General features: G+C 41.8%; 1 protein-coding gene across 3 annotated transcripts; it reads left to right on the top strand.

Moving 5' to 3' along the window:
- The first annotated feature begins 220 nt into the window (after positions 1–220).
- On the top strand, positions 221–16,699 carry LIPG (lipase G, endothelial type). Of its 3 annotated transcripts, none has more exons than XM_073619615.1 (10): positions 221–475; positions 3,828–4,021; positions 5,426–5,605; positions 6,291–6,402; positions 8,440–8,664; positions 9,341–9,583; positions 10,235–10,358; positions 11,013–11,231; positions 11,463–11,567; positions 13,402–16,699. In XM_073619615.1, exons 1-10 carry the CDS (start codon positions 388–390, stop codon positions 13,412–13,414), a joined length of 1,503 nt encoding a protein of 500 aa, XP_073475716.1. In that variant the 5' UTR covers positions 221–387; the 3' UTR covers positions 13,415–16,699. The 3 variants fall into 3 exon arrangements, with proteins under 3 accessions (XP_073475716.1, XP_073475723.1, XP_073475734.1); XM_073619622.1 differs by lacking the exon at positions 221–475 and adding an exon at positions 832–1,228; XM_073619633.1 differs by lacking the exon at positions 221–475 and adding an exon at positions 1,902–2,126.
- The last annotated feature ends 1,048 nt before the right edge of the window (positions 16,700–17,747 follow it).

Raw genomic sequence — 17,747 nt, 5'->3', positions numbered from 1 at the left:
GGTGTATTGTATAGCCTCCTCTCACATGTGATTGTATGGTGTATTGCCTCCTCTCGCAGTATTCCGCTGTCTCTGGCCAGCATTGTACAGTTGGTAGGTGTGCCTCCTCTCTTCCATTCACATCGTTTGGGCGTGTGAGAGGCGTGACCAATCAGCAGGCGAGATGGTGTGTAGAGGGATCTGGCGATGGTCATGTGACCCGAGCCGGACTATTACCAGCCGCTTCTCCTTCCCCGCATTCATTCAAAGCCGGGCAGCCGCCGCTCCTTCTCCTCCTTCCCAGGGACCCCGACACTGATACATTGTACCACCGATCTCCTTCACTGCACACCCTCTGGTACAAAGTTACACCCACACAGGGAGATCCCTTACTGAATAGAGCTGGCAATGAGGATCTGGGTCGGGGTTCTGTGCTTGGTGCTGACTGTACTGTCTACAGAGACTTCTCTGCTGGCTGAGGAGGGACTGCTGAAAGGTGAGTGCAGGGAAGTCCATGGAGGTGTCCTCACCTGGAGGGAAGTGTATGGAGGTGTCCTCGCCTGGAGGGAAGTGTATGGAAGTGTCCTCACCTGGAGGGAAGTCCATGGAGGTGTCCTCACCTGGAGGGAAGTCCATGGAGGTGTCCTCGCCTGGAGGGAAGTGTATGGAAGTGTCCTCATCTAGAGGGAAGTCCATGGAGGTGTCCTCACCTGGTGGGAAGTCCATGGAGTTGTCCTCACCTGGTGGGAAGTCCATGGAGTTGTCCTCACCTGGTGGGAAGTCCATGGAGTTGTCCTCACCTGGTGGGAAGTCCATGGAGTTGTCCTCACCTGGTGGGAAGTCCATGGAGTTGTCCTCACCTGGTGGGAAGTCCATGGAGTTGTCCTCACCTGGTGGGAAGTCCATGGAGGTGTCCTCACCTGGTGGGAAGTCCATGGAGGTGTCCTCACCTGGTGGGAAGTCCATGGAGGTGTCCTCACCTGGTGGGAAGTCCATGGAGGTGTCCTCACCTGGTGGGAAGTCCATGGAGGTGTCCTCACCTGGTGGGAAGAGGTGTGAAGACTCTGCTGCTGGGGAATGAATGGAGGACACGTGGACTTGGATGGTCCATAGAAGACAATCGGGCTGTATGGGGGAGGATGGGAAATAAATGCTTTCTGTGCTGGACTTCTTCTATAGGATTTTTGATTGGTCCAGTATCCTGTACCTGTAGAGTCCAGTGCCTGAGCTGAGCTACACCATGGCTTCTGTAGGTGCCATAAATCAATAAATATTTCCTATGAATACATCTGTCCTTTTTCTAGATGATTGTCTGCTTTGAAGAGCTTCTCCTATAGATTGGTATTGGTCTAGTAACTCATTAGTAGCTTGCTGCGCATAAGTAGTGTCTATTGCCTGAGCTCAGCTACACTATGGCTTCTGGAGGTGCCATAAATTTATACATCTATCTTTCCTATTATAATTGCTTGATATTATTTATTTTATTTTTTTTACTTATTATATAGCTCTTATATTTTGTGTAGTAACTCATTCTTAGCTTGCCCCTGAGTTGCTTGCAGCCCATCGAAAGGGTCCATTGCTCAAGCTGAGCTACGCTGTGGCTTCTGGAGGTGCCATATAGATCCAGCCTCTTCTAGTTTGCTAGCTTTACTGAACGTTTTGTGTAGTAACTAATTAGTAGCTTGTCTCTGATTTGGCTACTGTCCATTGCCTGAGCTGGGCTACATTGTGGCTTATGGAGGTGCCATAAATGACATACATAATCTGTCTTGGTGCTGATCTGGTTCTGTTATGTTTGCCATAGGCTGGGAGTTTTTTTTATCTATTTGGTAATTCAATGTTGGCTAAAAGTGCTGTATGCCCAGCATGCATCAAATCCCGCCCCCCCCCCCCCCCCCCCAGGCCAAAACAAACAAACAAGCAAATGATCAAATGCATGCAACCTTTCACCAAAAAAAAAAAAAAAAAAAAAAAGTAGAACCTCCCACAAACAGTTCCTATAGAGGGAGTGACATTAATTAGAATGTATAAAGACAGTCCGTCTTGATTTTCTCCATTGAAAGCTAGAAGGAAGTGCACAACACAAGCTAAACATTTTTTGAAATGTTTCCTTTTGTGATCCACAAGCTCAGACCAGAACCTAAATGGTTGTATTATAAGCTATCTATTTTTTTTTTTCTAATTTTTTTTTCCTATTAATTGTTTGTACATGATGATCACAACACATGTTAATGCATAATTATAATATATGTATTTCATTATTTTTTTTATTATATTTTTTTATTTTACATTTTGTAATATAAAAATTTTATAATATAATAACAAGAAAAAAATATATACATTTTTATTTGGGTAAAATAAAAAAATAAGTAAAAATATATTTTTGGTGTGTGTAGGACAAGCATACATTTTACAAAGCTAGTCTCTTGGTCTCCAGCTTGTTAACATTTATTCCCCCCCCCCCATCTTTAAATACCAGTGTACTGTATATTCGTTGAAAGCATTTTGTTACAGGTGCAACCAGAACAGATTAGGCGCAGTCGTTCCATTGTTGCAGTTTTCCTGGCAGATGTCTCATTATGCAAAATGCTACTTTACTTGGAATGAACACATTGCAAGCTCTATTCCCTGGTGTATTCTACCAGTGGCTCAGATGCCTCAAAGAGCTCTGCATTATTTAATAATCTTGCAGCCCCCCATTGTACAAAAAGTGTCCTAATTGGGCTGCTTGCATGCAGTTAGTGGCATCTCTCCAATGCACACCATTCTATGTGGGAATGTTTTTTTATCCATCTCTTTTTGTACATAAAAAAAAAAAAAAAAAAAAAAAAAAAATATATAATTTTTTTTTGTTTGTTTACTTTTTTCACACACTTTAACTCCAATTTCCTCTTCTAACACTCTGTATGAAATATTTTCAATTAACTTTTCGGAGACTTGCTTCAAATGCAAAAACACTACAATCATGTCTGTTTCATTAGTCTGATTTAATAACTGGTTTCGTCAAGCTGAATTGTTTTGAGAGCAAATAAGACCATTGGGGTTCTCACGGGTTGCGTTCAGTAATTACTGGTTCTTTTGTTTCTGCCTGCAAGTGAACTTGATCATGCGGCTGTGTCATAAGCATGCTGCAACTTTGCATTTGACTTGGACTTCAAATGATGCTTCAAAGATACTTGGCACGTGTTGTAGTACGTATATTGGCCTCAAGAGGACAGTGTGGTAGTTTTTAGATGATGATCCCTATTGGATTCTTGTGCTATTTGCTGCAAATTGTTTAGTTCTGGGCTTGTCTGCATAGTTTAATTTCATGGTCACTCTACCACAAGAAAAAAAAAAGTATGATAAGTTGGGAGAGCAGTGCAGGTATATATATATATATATATATATATATATATATATATATATATATATATATATTTTTTTTATGTCATGGTCGCCATGCTACCCATAAGACCATGCAGGCTCTTTATCAGTTATTCCCAAAATGTATCAATGTTGCCAGCTGTCATGGGAAAAGCTTAGTGTGTGCAATGTTCCGTGTTTGAATATTATGTTGTCAGATCATACACGTTGCAAGACATACTCCCATGCATCCTTGGCAACTAACAAAACTGGAATGTTTCTCTCTAGACAGGAATCTTCCAAAGTGTGTGAAGACCTTTTTTTTTTTTTTTTTTTTTTTTTTTTTTTTTTTTTTTTTTTTTTTTTTTGGATTATATACTTTGCAAAATATTTTATTACTATTGATATTTTTATTTTCCTTTTTTTCTATCTATCTAATCTCAGTAACCATGTGCATGTAAATCCTGTAGAATAACTGACATTTCTGTGTTTGTTGCTTGCAGATGACACAATTGCCAACTTACTGAAAGAGGATAATGAGGATTTGGCTGCCAAAAAACCCCATGTCCTGTTTAATACCCACTTCTCTACCAATCCTGACGAAGGTTGCTACCTAGTTCCAGGGAATGACGAGTGCCTGCAGAACTGCAATTACAACACCTCTGCCAAGACCTTCATTGTTATCCATGGGTGGACTGTGAGTACCTACTTTCTGTGAACACATTTGGTGGTGAGCGGGAAGCATGCTCCTTACATTTGGTGGTGAGCGGGAAGCATGCTCCTTACATTTGGTGGTGAGCGGGAAGCATGCTCCTTACATTTGGTGGTGAGCGGGAAGCATGCTCCTTACATTTGGTGGTGAGCGGGAAGCATGCTCCTTACATTTGGTGGTGAGCGGGAAGCATGCTCCTTACATTTGGTGGTGAGCGGGAAGCATGCTCCTTACATTTGGTGGTGAGCGGGAAGCATGCTCCTTACATTTGGTGGTGAGCGGGAAGCATGCTCCTTACATTTGGTGGTGAGCGGGAAGCATGCTCCTTACATTTGGTGGTGAGCGGGAAGCATGCTCCTTACATTTGGTGGTGAGCGGGAAGCATGCTCCTTACATTTGGTGGTGAGCGAGAAGCATGCTCCTTACATTTGGTGGTGAGCGAGAAGCATGCTCCTTACATTTGGTGGTGAGCGAGAAGCATGTTCCTTACATTTGGTGGTGAGCGAGAAGCATGCTCCTTACATTTGGTGGTGAGCGAGAAGCATGCTCCTTACATTTGGTGGTGAGCGAGAAGCATGCTCCTTACATTTGGTGGTGAGCGAGAAGCATGTTCCTTACATTTGGTGGTGAGCGGGAAGCATGCTCCTTACAATGGTGAGTGGGAAGCATGGTCCCCGTGCGGTAGTGCAAAAAATCATTGGTGTCGGTGGTTGCTTCTTTGAGCGAAAAACTGCTCATTGCTCAAGGAACCCCTTGCAACCTTTGGAAGAACCCCAAGGTTTCTTGGAATCCTGGTTGTGAGATTGGTTTGGACCTTCACATAGGCAGCGATTAGAGGTCTCATCATTGGATGAGGTCATCAATGCACCCAAACTCATTTACATGGATATCCTTGCAGACCCTCTTGTTTGGGCCTGTCTATATTTTAGGCCTTTCAACATTTTATTAAAATGTCCCTCTTGTGCAATGTGTGTTTTCTCCCACAACTGTGATTTGCAGCTGCTGGAGGATGTGGAGAAAGTTAATTGGTTTGAAAAGGTTTGGTGGCTCTGAAAGTAAATTGTCAGTGCATAAGAAGACCCTTATTAGTTGGGGTCATTCACAGGGATGTAATGAGAGCCACAGAGCAAGTTGGGCTGTATTACAGGTCCAATGTGCAATGCAAAGCGGTTCTTCCAAGTTGTTTGAACTGCATTTATTACAGTGCTTAAATACTGATTAGTAAACAAGTCTCTTAAGAAGTCTCAACTATCCAAATTTTGTGTTTGGAAGACAACTTACTGATGTGCATCGTGTGTAGTCTCTTCCTGTTCAGTTGGTGTTTCATTACCGTAGGATGTTGAGACTTGTGCCACCTTTCGCTAAATCCCCATGTTTTTTCTTCTTCAGATGAGTGGGCTCTTTGAGAGCTGGTTGGTCAAGCTGGTTTCAGCTCTTCAGGAGAGAGAACCATACTCCAACATCATTGTGGTGGACTGGATGTTCCTTGCCCATCAGTTGTACCCCGATGCTGTTAATAACACAAAGTTTGTTGGAAGCGAGACTGCCAGACTGATGGACTGGTTACAGGTAACTTTAATTTTGGTGTAGAAGTCCCCTAACTTTGGAAAACCAAAAGTCCCATTATGGCCAGCGTTAAACCCCCTGTCAGGTGTTGTGTTTTTTGGGTTGTTTTTTTTGTTTGTTTTTGTTTTTTGCAATTTGTGTCCCATTGGAAAATATTCCTTTAATTCCTGCAACAGCAGGTTAAATGAAATCTCTAAACGGAAGGGTTATTGCCCTCTTAGACTATTTGTACTTGGAACAAGATTTCCTTTTTACCTCTGGAGTATAAAAGTGTCGTATGAGAGGGCAAAAGGATAATTTGGTCCCCCTGTCCCCTGCTTTTCCTGGACTGTTCTCTTGACAGTTTTTTTTTTTTTTTGGAGTAAAATCCTGGACTTGGTCTAAAGATTGAGTCGCTTCACACGCTCCTTTCACCATTCAACTAAATTGCCTTGTGCAGCTGGTTCCATTTGTCCCTTGGAAAGGTCACCATGATGCCCTCAAGGCTCCTGCTCTCCTGTATATTTTTAACCTTTAAATTTTTTTTTTTTTTCCTGCTTTAAGCAGAGGTAACAAAATAGAGGAGTGCTTAACACCTTGGATAGAGCCTTCAAAAGAGGCCCTTCAGCTGTTTGCAGTAGGCCCAAAATGCTCTGTAATGTAGTCAATTGTTAAGTGTATTTATTAAATAGTCTCTCTATCTTTATAGGAGAAAGCAAATTTGTCCCTCCAACATGTCCATCTCATTGGGTACAGTCTTGGGGCGCATGTTGCTGGGTTTTCTGGTAACTACGTGAATGGAACAATTGGACGTATTACAGGTATATGATGATCTGTGTCAAGCTTCTACATACCTTTTACATAAACATAGTCCTCTCTCTCCTGCCTTGCAGGTAACAGTAATGCTTGTATTATTAGACTAGCAGACCTAAAATTCAAGTTCAGATAATAAGCACATGTCAATGATACAGGTTTCTCTACAAAACTTTAGAGTATTTGGAAGTAAAAATTAGGCACAATTAACATTTCCTAAATTAGAAGATCCTCTGTGTTTGAGTTTGGTAAACTTACATAGCTTCCAACTGTCCCTGGTTTGGAACAAAGTCCCTCTTTCCTCCTCATTTGTCCCTCATTTTGATCTGATCTATTTAGTTGTATAAAAAAAATGCACTTTTTATTTTTCAAAAAGTTTGCCAGTTCTAAACTTCCACCCAAAATCTAAATTGCGGCATTTGTACATTTTTAAAAGCCAGTATAAACTAATAGTAGTGGTGAAAAAAAACACTTGTGGGTTTTACTAATTTTTTTTTATTTGTATAACTCTCCTTTAAGGGGGCATGGCAGGGGGTGTGTTCTATGCCTACATACTTTTGAAATAAAAAAAAAAAAAAATTATAGTGTTTAAAAAAAAAAAAAAAAATAGAAGTGCTCACATACCCTTTTAGCTCAGCTGCATGAGAGCTGGGGGGGAGGAGAAACAGCAGTACACTGGTCTTCCCAGTGAATGGCTGTGCAGGGGGGTGTCAGGACAAATCTTATCATTGGAGGAGGAGATCATTGGCGGGGACTGGTCTAGCAGTGCAGAAGAGCTAAGGATCTACTCTTCCCTTAGACCAGGGGTATCCAAACTTTCTAAACAAAGGGGCAGTTCACTGTCCTTCAGCCTGTAGGGGGGTCAAACTATGGCTAGTGGGAGTAGAAAATGCCCCGGCACCAGTGGAAATTAACAATGCCCCATTATTGGTTTTAATAGGAGGAATAGGTACCCATTGTATCTGTGGATGGAATGGTGCCCCGTCATTGCTGGTCAGTGGATTGAATGGTGCCCAAGGGCCGGATAAAGACAAGCAAAGGGCCACATCTGGCCCACAGGCCACAGCTTGGAGGCCACTGCCCTAGACCTAATCAAGCAAATCTCAAGTTTCCTGGAATTGGGTGTTGGGTTTTCAAACAAGCTAACTCTTGAAACTGCAGCAAGTTCTCCCTAGGAACCCCTCCCATAGTGCAAATGACAACACTCCTATACATATGTTTTTCGATTGGCTTTCTTAGCTGATTGATGTGATTTTAATTTGGCTACGAACAATCCAAAGCATATGCGTTTTTCATCTGCACCACTGAGCCTGCAGGGATAAGCCTAGCTAGAGGCATGAAATAAGCCCTTGATTGCTTTTAGTTAAAGACAAACGTCTAGGACCAGTGTGACTTCCGACCTTCTCAACAGTGATCTAAGCAACTTTAAGGTTACATACAGTTGTGACTCCTTAGAGCACAGCTGGAAATACAGGAAGCCAGTCTGCAATGGATTGTTTAAGGATGTAGATAAATACTAGCATCTCTAGTTTATGTACCTTTTATACATAGGTGTGCGCAGCCTATTGCATTAGGGTGTGCACCTCAAAGCTCCAACGCGTATGTGTTTGTGACATATTAACCCGCCTCTTCCCCGCTCTTCATCCTGAAACAATGGGGGGAGGGGAGCACACAGGGGCACCTGGGCAGCAGAAAGAAGGTGAACTGGGACAAGAGGGTAGCATATATTGGTACCGATCCCCTGTACTTTCCTCCTGTAGCAGCTGAATGTCAGGGAGAGGAGGAGAAGCCTATTTTCAGCTGCTGCAGAAGAAAATACAGATCAGTTCCACTAATTTCCACACCCCCCCCCCACAGCCTATCCTGTCCAGGTTCTGATGGCAAGTAAGGATCGTGGTTTACCTGTCACCTGCCCACAATTGACGGGTTGTCAACTCCAGGGTTAGGGTGTGCCCACACTACTTGCGCACGCTTATGCTTGTATAGTAGTGACTTTTACTTAAAAGGTCAAATGAATCACCAATTATCTAAATTTTCTTTCTCAGGCTTGGACCCAGCAGGACCAATGTTTGAAGGGGCTGAGGCCCACAAACGTCTTTCCCCTGATGATGCAGATTTTGTAGATGTTCTTCACACGTATACGAGAGAAGCATTGGGTGTCAGCATTGGCATCCAGATGCCAATTGGCCATATCGATATCTACCCCAATGGTGGAGACTTTCAGCCAGGCTGTGGCTTAACCGATGTCCTTGGGGCAATCGCTTATGGCAGTAAGTTTAAGACTTATTAGCTAATTCTGAATGTAGTTCTGTAATAATACATCATTAAATGAATTTTTTTTTTTTTTTTTTCAATGCATGCAAGCACCTGCACTTGACCTAGAATCTGCTTCTTTTAGTCATTGTATAGCGGAGCTCAGATTGGAAGGAGTATGCTAATAGCAGGAGAAAGCAGAGTAACAAATATAAACTCTTCACTGTGCTGCTTCTCCTTTTACTATCCAGTCACAGGCTGGTGGCTGGTCCATGACCACCTAAGAGGTAGTGGGTTATACCAAGCTGGTCATCATCCAGTCCAGGACGCTGAAGATATCTAGTGGCAGAAAAGTGCTTTTACAATAGTTTAAGACCCTAACCCAGAATAAAAATGGAAATCTGAATCTGGCGGTAGTGGTTCAAGCATTATTGAAGCTGCTGAAACATGACTGCCAGAGAGCTAGTATTTTAAAGAGACAAGGTCATCCGTGGTAGCCTTTATACTTTAAATGATTGCCATGGTGCTGTTTAAGAGGCTTAACTCTGCTTTGGGCTCCACCCACAGAATGACATCCCTATTTCTACACCAGAGTCTATCTTTAACTTATCAGCTTGCCATTAATTAAAATGATTAAAATCCAGAGTTTTGACTTTGGGTTGAAATTTTAATATGTATTTTGGTGTGCTCCAGGTATTGGTGAAGCGGTGAAGTGTGAGCATGAGAGGTCAGTCCATCTGTTCGTGGACTCCCTCATCAATAAAGACCAGGAGAGCTTTGCATTCCAGTGTACAGACTCCAATCGCTTCAAGAAGGGAATCTGCCTGAGCTGCCGCAAGAACCGCTGCAACGCCATCGGCTACAATGCTAGGAAGAGAACCAGCAAGAGGAACAGCAAGATGTACCTGAAAACAAGGGCTCAGATGCCTTACAAAGGTATGTCGCTGTAAGCAGTGACCTGATTCTCCTAAAATGGTCACCCCCAAGAAGGGTCTCTGCATCTAGTCCCGAGACTTGTATTGTTGGCCAAAGTGAAGGACATACTTTTTTTGATTGATGCAATGTAGTGACATTGCACTTCATATTAAAGTCTAGGGAGGCAACCACTGTTGGGTTTTTTTTTTTTTTTTTTTTGTAAATGGAGTTCCCCTTTGTGGGTTGGAATTGACAGAGGAACCAGAAGAACAGTCTCCCATCCATTTAACATTTGGTGCCCCCCCCCCCAAAAAAAACACACCTCTTCCACTTTCCTTCTGAACCATATGAACACCTTAAGCTTGGGGTATATCTTTATGATTCTTGTTTCATCTTCCCTTTATAATAGCTGAAGGATGAAGGTGAACTTGTGTGGCCAAGGTAAATGTAAAGGGGCTTTCCTCTGGGATGCAAGGAACTGTGGGGTCTGGAAGAACATAGTTTGAGACCTTGCAGCAGAGAATTAAAGTGGTGCATTAAAAATTGATTTTCAATTGGGAAATTAATTTTGGCTTGTTCATGTCTAATCCAGCTTTGTGTTAGACCTCTACATAACAGAACCATCTGATCTTGACTATTTAGCTAACTTCTTATCTCCTTTTTGTTTTGCAGTTTTCCATTACCAATTGAAGATGCACATATTTGACTACAAGAACCAAGACTCATCTAGAGAACCCACTTTCAATGTCAAACTTTATGGAACAGTAAATGACTCTACCTCTCTGTCTTTGACTGTGTAAGTGTTGTGCCTACCTGATTGACTTGACCTAAACCCGCCTGTTAGAAAATTTTATTTTTGGAGGCTCTTTGCAAACAAACTATTGGCTTGACACTCGGTTAAGAGTCAGACTTACATTATTCTATTTTGAACATTTCTTCTACTTGGGGGCAAAATATGTTCTACCAGACTTGGATTTATATAATTTTGCCCATGATCTGGGTGTCCAGCCTCTTCCTTGTATACATTATGTGCACCACTGGTAGAGGCCCCAGCTAACTGAGCACTTTGCACATTGGCCTAACAAGGGTAACATTGGCCTTTACAGGGCAATCATTAATACTATGCATTTAACTGTCCTTCCTGACTAACATGCCTTTTAAAACTCTTTTGGAGCACACCAGTACTCCTGCTAGTTGGCTCAACACTGTACTTTCCTATTGGCCAAAAAGGTCACGTGTTATAGTAATGGGCCAATGAGAATGTGGGAGGTGGCAGGTCCACTCTGAAACTATTTAAACTTTTCATACTTTGTGCCTTGCATTTCATGACGCCTAAGATGCTTGAGCCTTCAAAGGTTTATCCCTAAGGTAACCTGTAACTAGCAGGTGTATTTAGGCAGTAGATGTTTGAAGTTGACCTTTCTTTGATAAAGAATACTTTCATGTTTAGGCCTGAGAAGATTGGCTACAACTTCACGAACACATTCTTGGTTTACACTGAAGAAAACATTGGTGACCTGCTGTCTATGAAGCTAACCTGGGAAGGAACCAAGCAATCCTGGTATTCCTTCTGGAGCTCTCTGCAGAATTACTGGTCATCATCCAACAACAGTGATCAGGAGCTGCATGTCCGCCGCATCCGTGTGAAGTCTGGAGAAACACAGCAGAAGTAAGTTTAGGCCTATTTTTATTAGTGCTAAACATTTTTACTTTTAAGTTGAGTCGTCTGTTGTACATTTTAGCCACTAAAGTCCATTCCATTATTCATTTCTCAAAATAATGGGCTACCAGAACCAAAGCTATTTTGTAAATGCAAGCCAATTGTTTATAATCTTATTCCCTTTATCAAAACTTCATCATTCACCAAATATATGTAAATGTTCTAAATTTTATGTTTTAGGTTCACTTTTTGTCTAAACGATCTTCATGCAAGTCGCATAACTCCTGGTGGTGAGCTGGTCTTTATGAAATGTAAAGATGGCTGGGAAGTGAAGCCACGAAAACGGTAAGAAATAAACCCAGCTATTAGTTTACATGGTTTGGAAGAATGGTTTCTGGAAATGTTTAACATGTACAATACTGAGGGGCCACATAGATAACCTGAGGCTACTTTGGTATAAGCAACAACACTTACTTAAAAAAAAAAAAAAATTGATTGTGTGTTGATATTTAAACATTCTTTGACATGGCTGTCAATCTGAAGATTTGAAGATGACTTTACTCTTCAAAAGCCACTGAATTCCTGATTTAGGAATGTTTACTAGTAGTAGTCACTTTTCTGCAGTTTGGAGTATAGACTAATTTTAGTTCTCCCAAACGTGATATTTTGAATGGTGACGATTTAAATAGATGAATTGCTACGTTCTAGGGCATTGGTCTCCAAACTGTAGTCCGTGGCCCTTTGCTTGCCCTTATCCGGCCCTTGGGGCACTATTGCCGGTGGTGGGGCACTTGCTCCCACTGATGTTAGGACGTTTTTCTGCTTCCACTGACCACACTCCAACCCCCCTAAAGTCTGAGGGACAGTAAACCTGGCCATTTGTTTAGAGAGTCTGGAGACCCCTGTTCTAGGACATTGGAAGCAACCATATCTGTTGATGATTCTATGCTTTTCACAGCAATTGCAGACAAACAGGGGAGTCTTGCTTCTCCTCCTACATGATCTTTGGATTCTGGGCTGAATTGCCAACAGGACTCTTGTAACCTAAATCAGACCTTCCGGTTTTAAAGTTCCCAACTGTGGCTTTACACCTAGTTCTGCTAGAGCTGCCAAGACATGTAGGAGAGCATTCACAAAGAGTGGTTTTCCATACTGAAAAAATTTGCGATCTTTGTTATTAGTCGCAGAACCTACACCAGTTTCTATTTCCCTCTGAAATACAGGTGGCACAGATGAACCTGAAATGGGTCTATCTGCTCTGTTAACGTGGTGTACACCACTCAACCAGTGTCCTGGGGCAGAAAGCTTAGCTAATATCCTGGAGAAAAACATTTTTAAAAACTCATTACAGCATTACTCCCCTTATGTTATGGAAATTTTAGAGAGGGTGATGTGTTCTGTAGTCCTTCAGAGAACTAGGCAGAGCTGACAACTTGGATTGGGATTCCAGTGCAGTAGAGGCACTGTGTTGTCAAATCAAACACGAATTTAGGAGCCGTGTTGGGAACTATGGGGCTTGAGTATCGGATATTGGCTTGGAAATAGTATCTATCAATAGTAACCACATTCCAACTTAATGTTTTAGGTATGGGTTAGAAAATGAAAAGGAGAATCTCTTTGGTTATCAGTGGGCAAGAGAAACACACTGAAGAGTCCAAGGCAAAGGTTTCCAAACTTTCTAAACAAAGGGCCAGTTTACTGTCCTTTGGACTTTAGGGGGCCAGACTGTGGCCACTGGGAATATAAATGTTTTTCTGGCATCAGTGGGAGTAAACGGTATTGCATCTTTGATATCAGGGGGGAGGAATAGTGCCCCATTGTTGGTGTCAGGGACAGGAATTATGCCCCATTGGTGTCAGGGACAGGAATTATGCCCCATTGGTGTCAGTGGGCAGAATAGTGGCTCGTTTTAGTCAGATGAATAGTGCCCCAAGGCCCGAATAAAGGAAAGCAAAGGGCCACATCGGGCCCCCAGGCTGCAGATTGGAGAACTGGAGTAGTAGATTGTCACATTCAGCTGAAGCTGCTGTATACCATGACCTGGAGAAATGAGAACCTTTACTGCTTACAGCTAGTTCTGCACCACATCTGTGCGACCTATTCTGCCCTAACTTGGGCTATAATTTCTATTTGTATGTGCTATAAGTCATACTTCTAACCATGGCTTTTGTTCCTCTAGGGTGAGTTTATGATTCCATACACCCCTACCGTGATCGTTGCACTCAACAATGGATGATTGTTACAACTGGACCCCAAACTGGAAATAAGTTCTAAAGCACTGAAGATTATGCTGCTCATTTTATTTATCAAGAAAAGGTCTAAAAGACTATTCCACAACGTATCACCAGTTTGGCTGTGGGGTAGCCTTCAAGAGGATTCCTACAGCAACTTTGATGGCCCTTTTTTTTCTTGTCATCTTAAAGGGCTTTAATTATGTTGTACTCTTAAATATTCTATCATGAAGACTTTCAAGAAAGAGGTTTACAGTTTCTTCCAACCCATTGGTTACCTGATGTATTGAATGGTGGAGCTGCGAAAATCGTTGAGGGAAGTCTTAACTGCTGCTGTTTTGAAAACTCAATGTTCACTGGGGCCCTAAGTAATCCCTTTGCCACTGCTCCTTAGTTCACACAACCCTCCTAATTTGTTTTGTATGTCGGATTTATATATTTTTATATGGTGTAAAAGTCTGTGCATCAGGTGCAATCGCACTTTATTATGAAATGTTGTTGTATGATCCGTATTTTTGTTAAGATCCAGCATCAGTATTTCATCAGAGGGGGCAAGCAGCAGTAAAAGCCAGCCACGTGGTAGTTCTGTCCCTACGATGTCCATTTTTGTTTCAAGTTTATCTTTATGTAAACTAGGGCAGAGAAACTAAGGGTGTTCAACCTTATTCAATGAAGAGCTTATTCTTTAGTTGTATTTCTTGTATGCTATAAAGAAAGGTGGTCCCGTGGACAAAAACTACATGAACCATGTTGTAAGCACCCCTGGCAGTTCTAGGTTTTGTTCTAATGTCTGCAACTGCCACTCTTGCTGGGCCTCTCAGCCTGTCCAAGGAAGTGGTATAATGGGTCTACTAGCAGGATCAAAGGGTAATAAAGCAGTTACAGGGGGACTTGGGGGGGGGGGGGGGGAGAGACTGCATCCTGTATGTAATTTTTGTCCACTTAAAGCTTCCAATCAGAACCTAGGTAGCTGGACTGATTTGAGAACTGGTACTTTAGAACAAGAGCTTTTTATTGCATAAGGTTGATTAATGAACAGTGGAACCCAAATTTTGTAAACTTTCGTATGCAGTCTGTAGCCTACAATAGGCAATCATTCTCTATTTTTCTCCTTGTGATGGAACCTACAAATTGTTGAACTCCTAAATAAGGCCATTTTTTTCTAACCTGGCTTTCTTGTGTATATACCAGCCGTATCCCAGCGTCTGTTTAGCTAGTTTAGGATACAAAAGGACAATTTTGACAGTCAGTAGTGGAAAATGTTTTTATACATGAGTACCAAGGTGCTATAAACTCTAATTTTGTATATAATATAGGCCTAATTCTAAAAACTAGGCCTTCCACTTGCTTTAGTGTCTGAAAGAATTATGTTGCCCATAACAAGCCATCAAATGCTCAGTTGTTTTCTAGCGTGCACTAGAAAATTAGGTGCTGTTGACATCCACATAAGGTCTTGTTACTGTATGAGCAAAAAAAACTGTGTTGCCTCTAGCGACCACATCTCTGAATTGGGGGAACCTGGCTGTTATGGCAAACAGACTGACAGTTATTGGACGCCTTAAAGCAGAACTAAACCTCCCTGTCCTTTTACAGCCAAGGAAGCAGCCATCTTGGCCTCTGTTTGATCTGCCATTGCCATAGTGCTGCACTTGTGATCAGATTTGACACCAGCCATTAGATAGGTTGACCGCACAAGCAACTGGGACAGTTTGCATTCACAGCATGCCTTAAATGTCATCAATTTGCCTTAAGTTTGTGAAACCGTTAAATCTATGTGTTTAGTTCTGCTTAAAGAATAAAGGCCTATAGTTTTTCACACAGCGGGCTGAGTGTTGCTATGGGTTACCGCTGTACGGTGCTGCTCTGCAGTTTACATAAGGCATTTTCATATAGTTATGGGTGATTGGGTTTAAATTGTGTGTTTTTTTTTTTTTTTTTTTTTTTTGGTCAACCTCTTGTGGGGTGTTTATGAAGGACAAAAGCAATTGTGAGAGGACTTTGTGAAATTTAACGTTATGGAGGAAAAGGTAGATCTGCATCCATACCAGCCTACCAAATTCTTGACTTTCCGTTCAAGAGATGGATCTTGGTTGGCCAAGTGCACTTCTTTTTATTCTATTTCTATGCCATCAGTCTGAACAAATTACCTAATTTACTTAATTGTATTTTCCTAGTTGCATGTGGGTTGCTTGTACATGGATGAAATGGTGCCTTCACGAGAAAGCATCGTGTCCTTCAAAGTGGCTTCCATGAAGATCATATTTTGTTCAAACCATTTGTACAAGAGGCAAGATTTGGGATTGGGGGGGGGGGGGGGTGATTGAGCCGTTGGCCCAAGTAGGTGCTGAAAACGAATTTGTGAGTTTGGAGATTAGGTTTTATGAGTGAATCTTGTTGTGGATGACCTTGTGTGAATGCTACTCATGACCACATCGGTCTGGTAAAGATTTGCCCCTCACAATAGTCAGGCAAAGAGACTGCATTGTAGGTTCTCCTATAACTTTTGCCAGCAGTACGGCTGATCTGAACACCTACGTGGGAAAACTTCTTGTTGGAAATGGGACTTATTGTAGCTGAATATGCTGGTAGAATGTGTGAAATTTTTGTTTCTCCTCCATTGCATTTTCATGGAGCGCTATTGGTGCCGTCATTGGCAGATCTCAGCATACCATGAGTTTTGCCTGGTTGTGGTTGATGCTGGTATGAGTTGAAAATAATTCAGTAAATGTCTCCTCCTTTTAATCTGCCCTTGGAAAGTCCTTAACGTCTTGAGATACCCTACAAATTCTAGTAATTCTCGCATCCTAATGATGCTGTTCATCAGTGTATGATTTGACAATGCCAACAGGATGCACAATATCTCCTTTCTCCTGGGTTGAGGTTGAATGTCCTGAGATTGATGTTGGCCAAACATAGGTGGCCCACCTGTTGTCTTAATGTAAATATTGGCGCTGTGTATATAAGTGTACATCTAGACCCTTCCAATGACTCGTATAATGAAGTATAAATTCTTTTTGCACACAGTTTTTACACAGCCATTCCAGCTTGCTATATTCTCAAGAAAGTTGATGTCGTGCCATCTGAATTTTCAATCATGTGAATATAATTTATAATGTTTGTACCATATAATGTGGTGTCTGTACATATGAAGTTCCCATGCTGTTTATTATTTATTCTAAAACCGTGTTTGTATAAAATGGCTTATTTTTTATTTGAAATAATTTAATAAACAAAGTTTAGATAGAATTCTGGCTTGATGTCCACTTTTTCATTGCTGTTCCATTTATTTATTTTTTTTAAACTGATGCATTAAAGTGTATATAAACCCTAACCATTAACTTTTATTTGCACCCCCCCCCCCCACTCTTTGATCTCTTAAATATACTATTGAAAATTTTATAGCATACAGGTACTGCCGCACACTGGGGTTGATTTACTAAAACTGGAGAGTGCAAAATCTGGTGTAGCTCTGAATACAAGCCAATCAGCTTTCAGGTTTATTTGTCAATGCTTCTTTGAACAAGGTGAAGTGAGAAGCTGATTGGCTATCATGCACAGCTGCACCAGATTTTGCACTCTCCAGTTTTAGTAAATCAACCTCACTGTGTTCAACTCCCAGTGCAAGGCAAACGATAGGCCGGTTCCGCTTAAATCGCCACCCATTGGTCACGCCCCTCTGACATTTTTTTCACCTACACTGGAATTGTAAAGGTAGAGGCTTGAAGCGTTGCCAATCTGTCATGGTAATTGAAAGAGTTTTTTTGTCTTTTTTTGCTCCATTGTTCCCAAAACTACCCATTCATTTGCCAGAAGTCTTTTGAGCTGTGCTTGCAGCTAGCACTACACTGTTATCAATTTACAGGCCCCCCCCCCAAGAATAGGTGCAGGAACTCCCCGTTTCAGTCACCCCTTGTCTCCGTCCCTACCCACCTCCTAAACTTCGTTCCTTGGTTCCACCTCCCAGTACTGCCCCATTTAGAGAATACAGAGCCAAATAACATTTGTGGCACTAAGTAATTTGTGGGGAATTTGTTAATGATAATCAGAAAAGCAGTAAAATAGATCCCCCCCCCCCCCCCCCCCAAACAACAACAATGGACCATCTGCAATGGACTAGACCCCCCCCCCCCAACAAAAAACATATCACCTTGCAGACAGCACCAATAGACCCAATAGTGTGAAAGGGCCTGTTAAAGAGACACTGTCAGTTTTCTATTAGGGCAAAGTGACCATGTCTCTTGGTAGACCACCCTGTCCAGAGTCCTATCTCCATTGTTCAAATTTTGTTTATTAA

The sequence above is a fragment of the Aquarana catesbeiana genome, linkage group LG01 (assembly GCF_042186555.1).
Source record: "Aquarana catesbeiana isolate 2022-GZ linkage group LG01, ASM4218655v1, whole genome shotgun sequence".
NCBI classification, from domain to species: Eukaryota; Metazoa; Chordata; class Amphibia; order Anura; family Ranidae; genus Aquarana; species Aquarana catesbeiana.
Note: the sequence above shows the minus strand (reverse complement) of the source record. Positions and strands in the feature narration are given on the sequence as shown.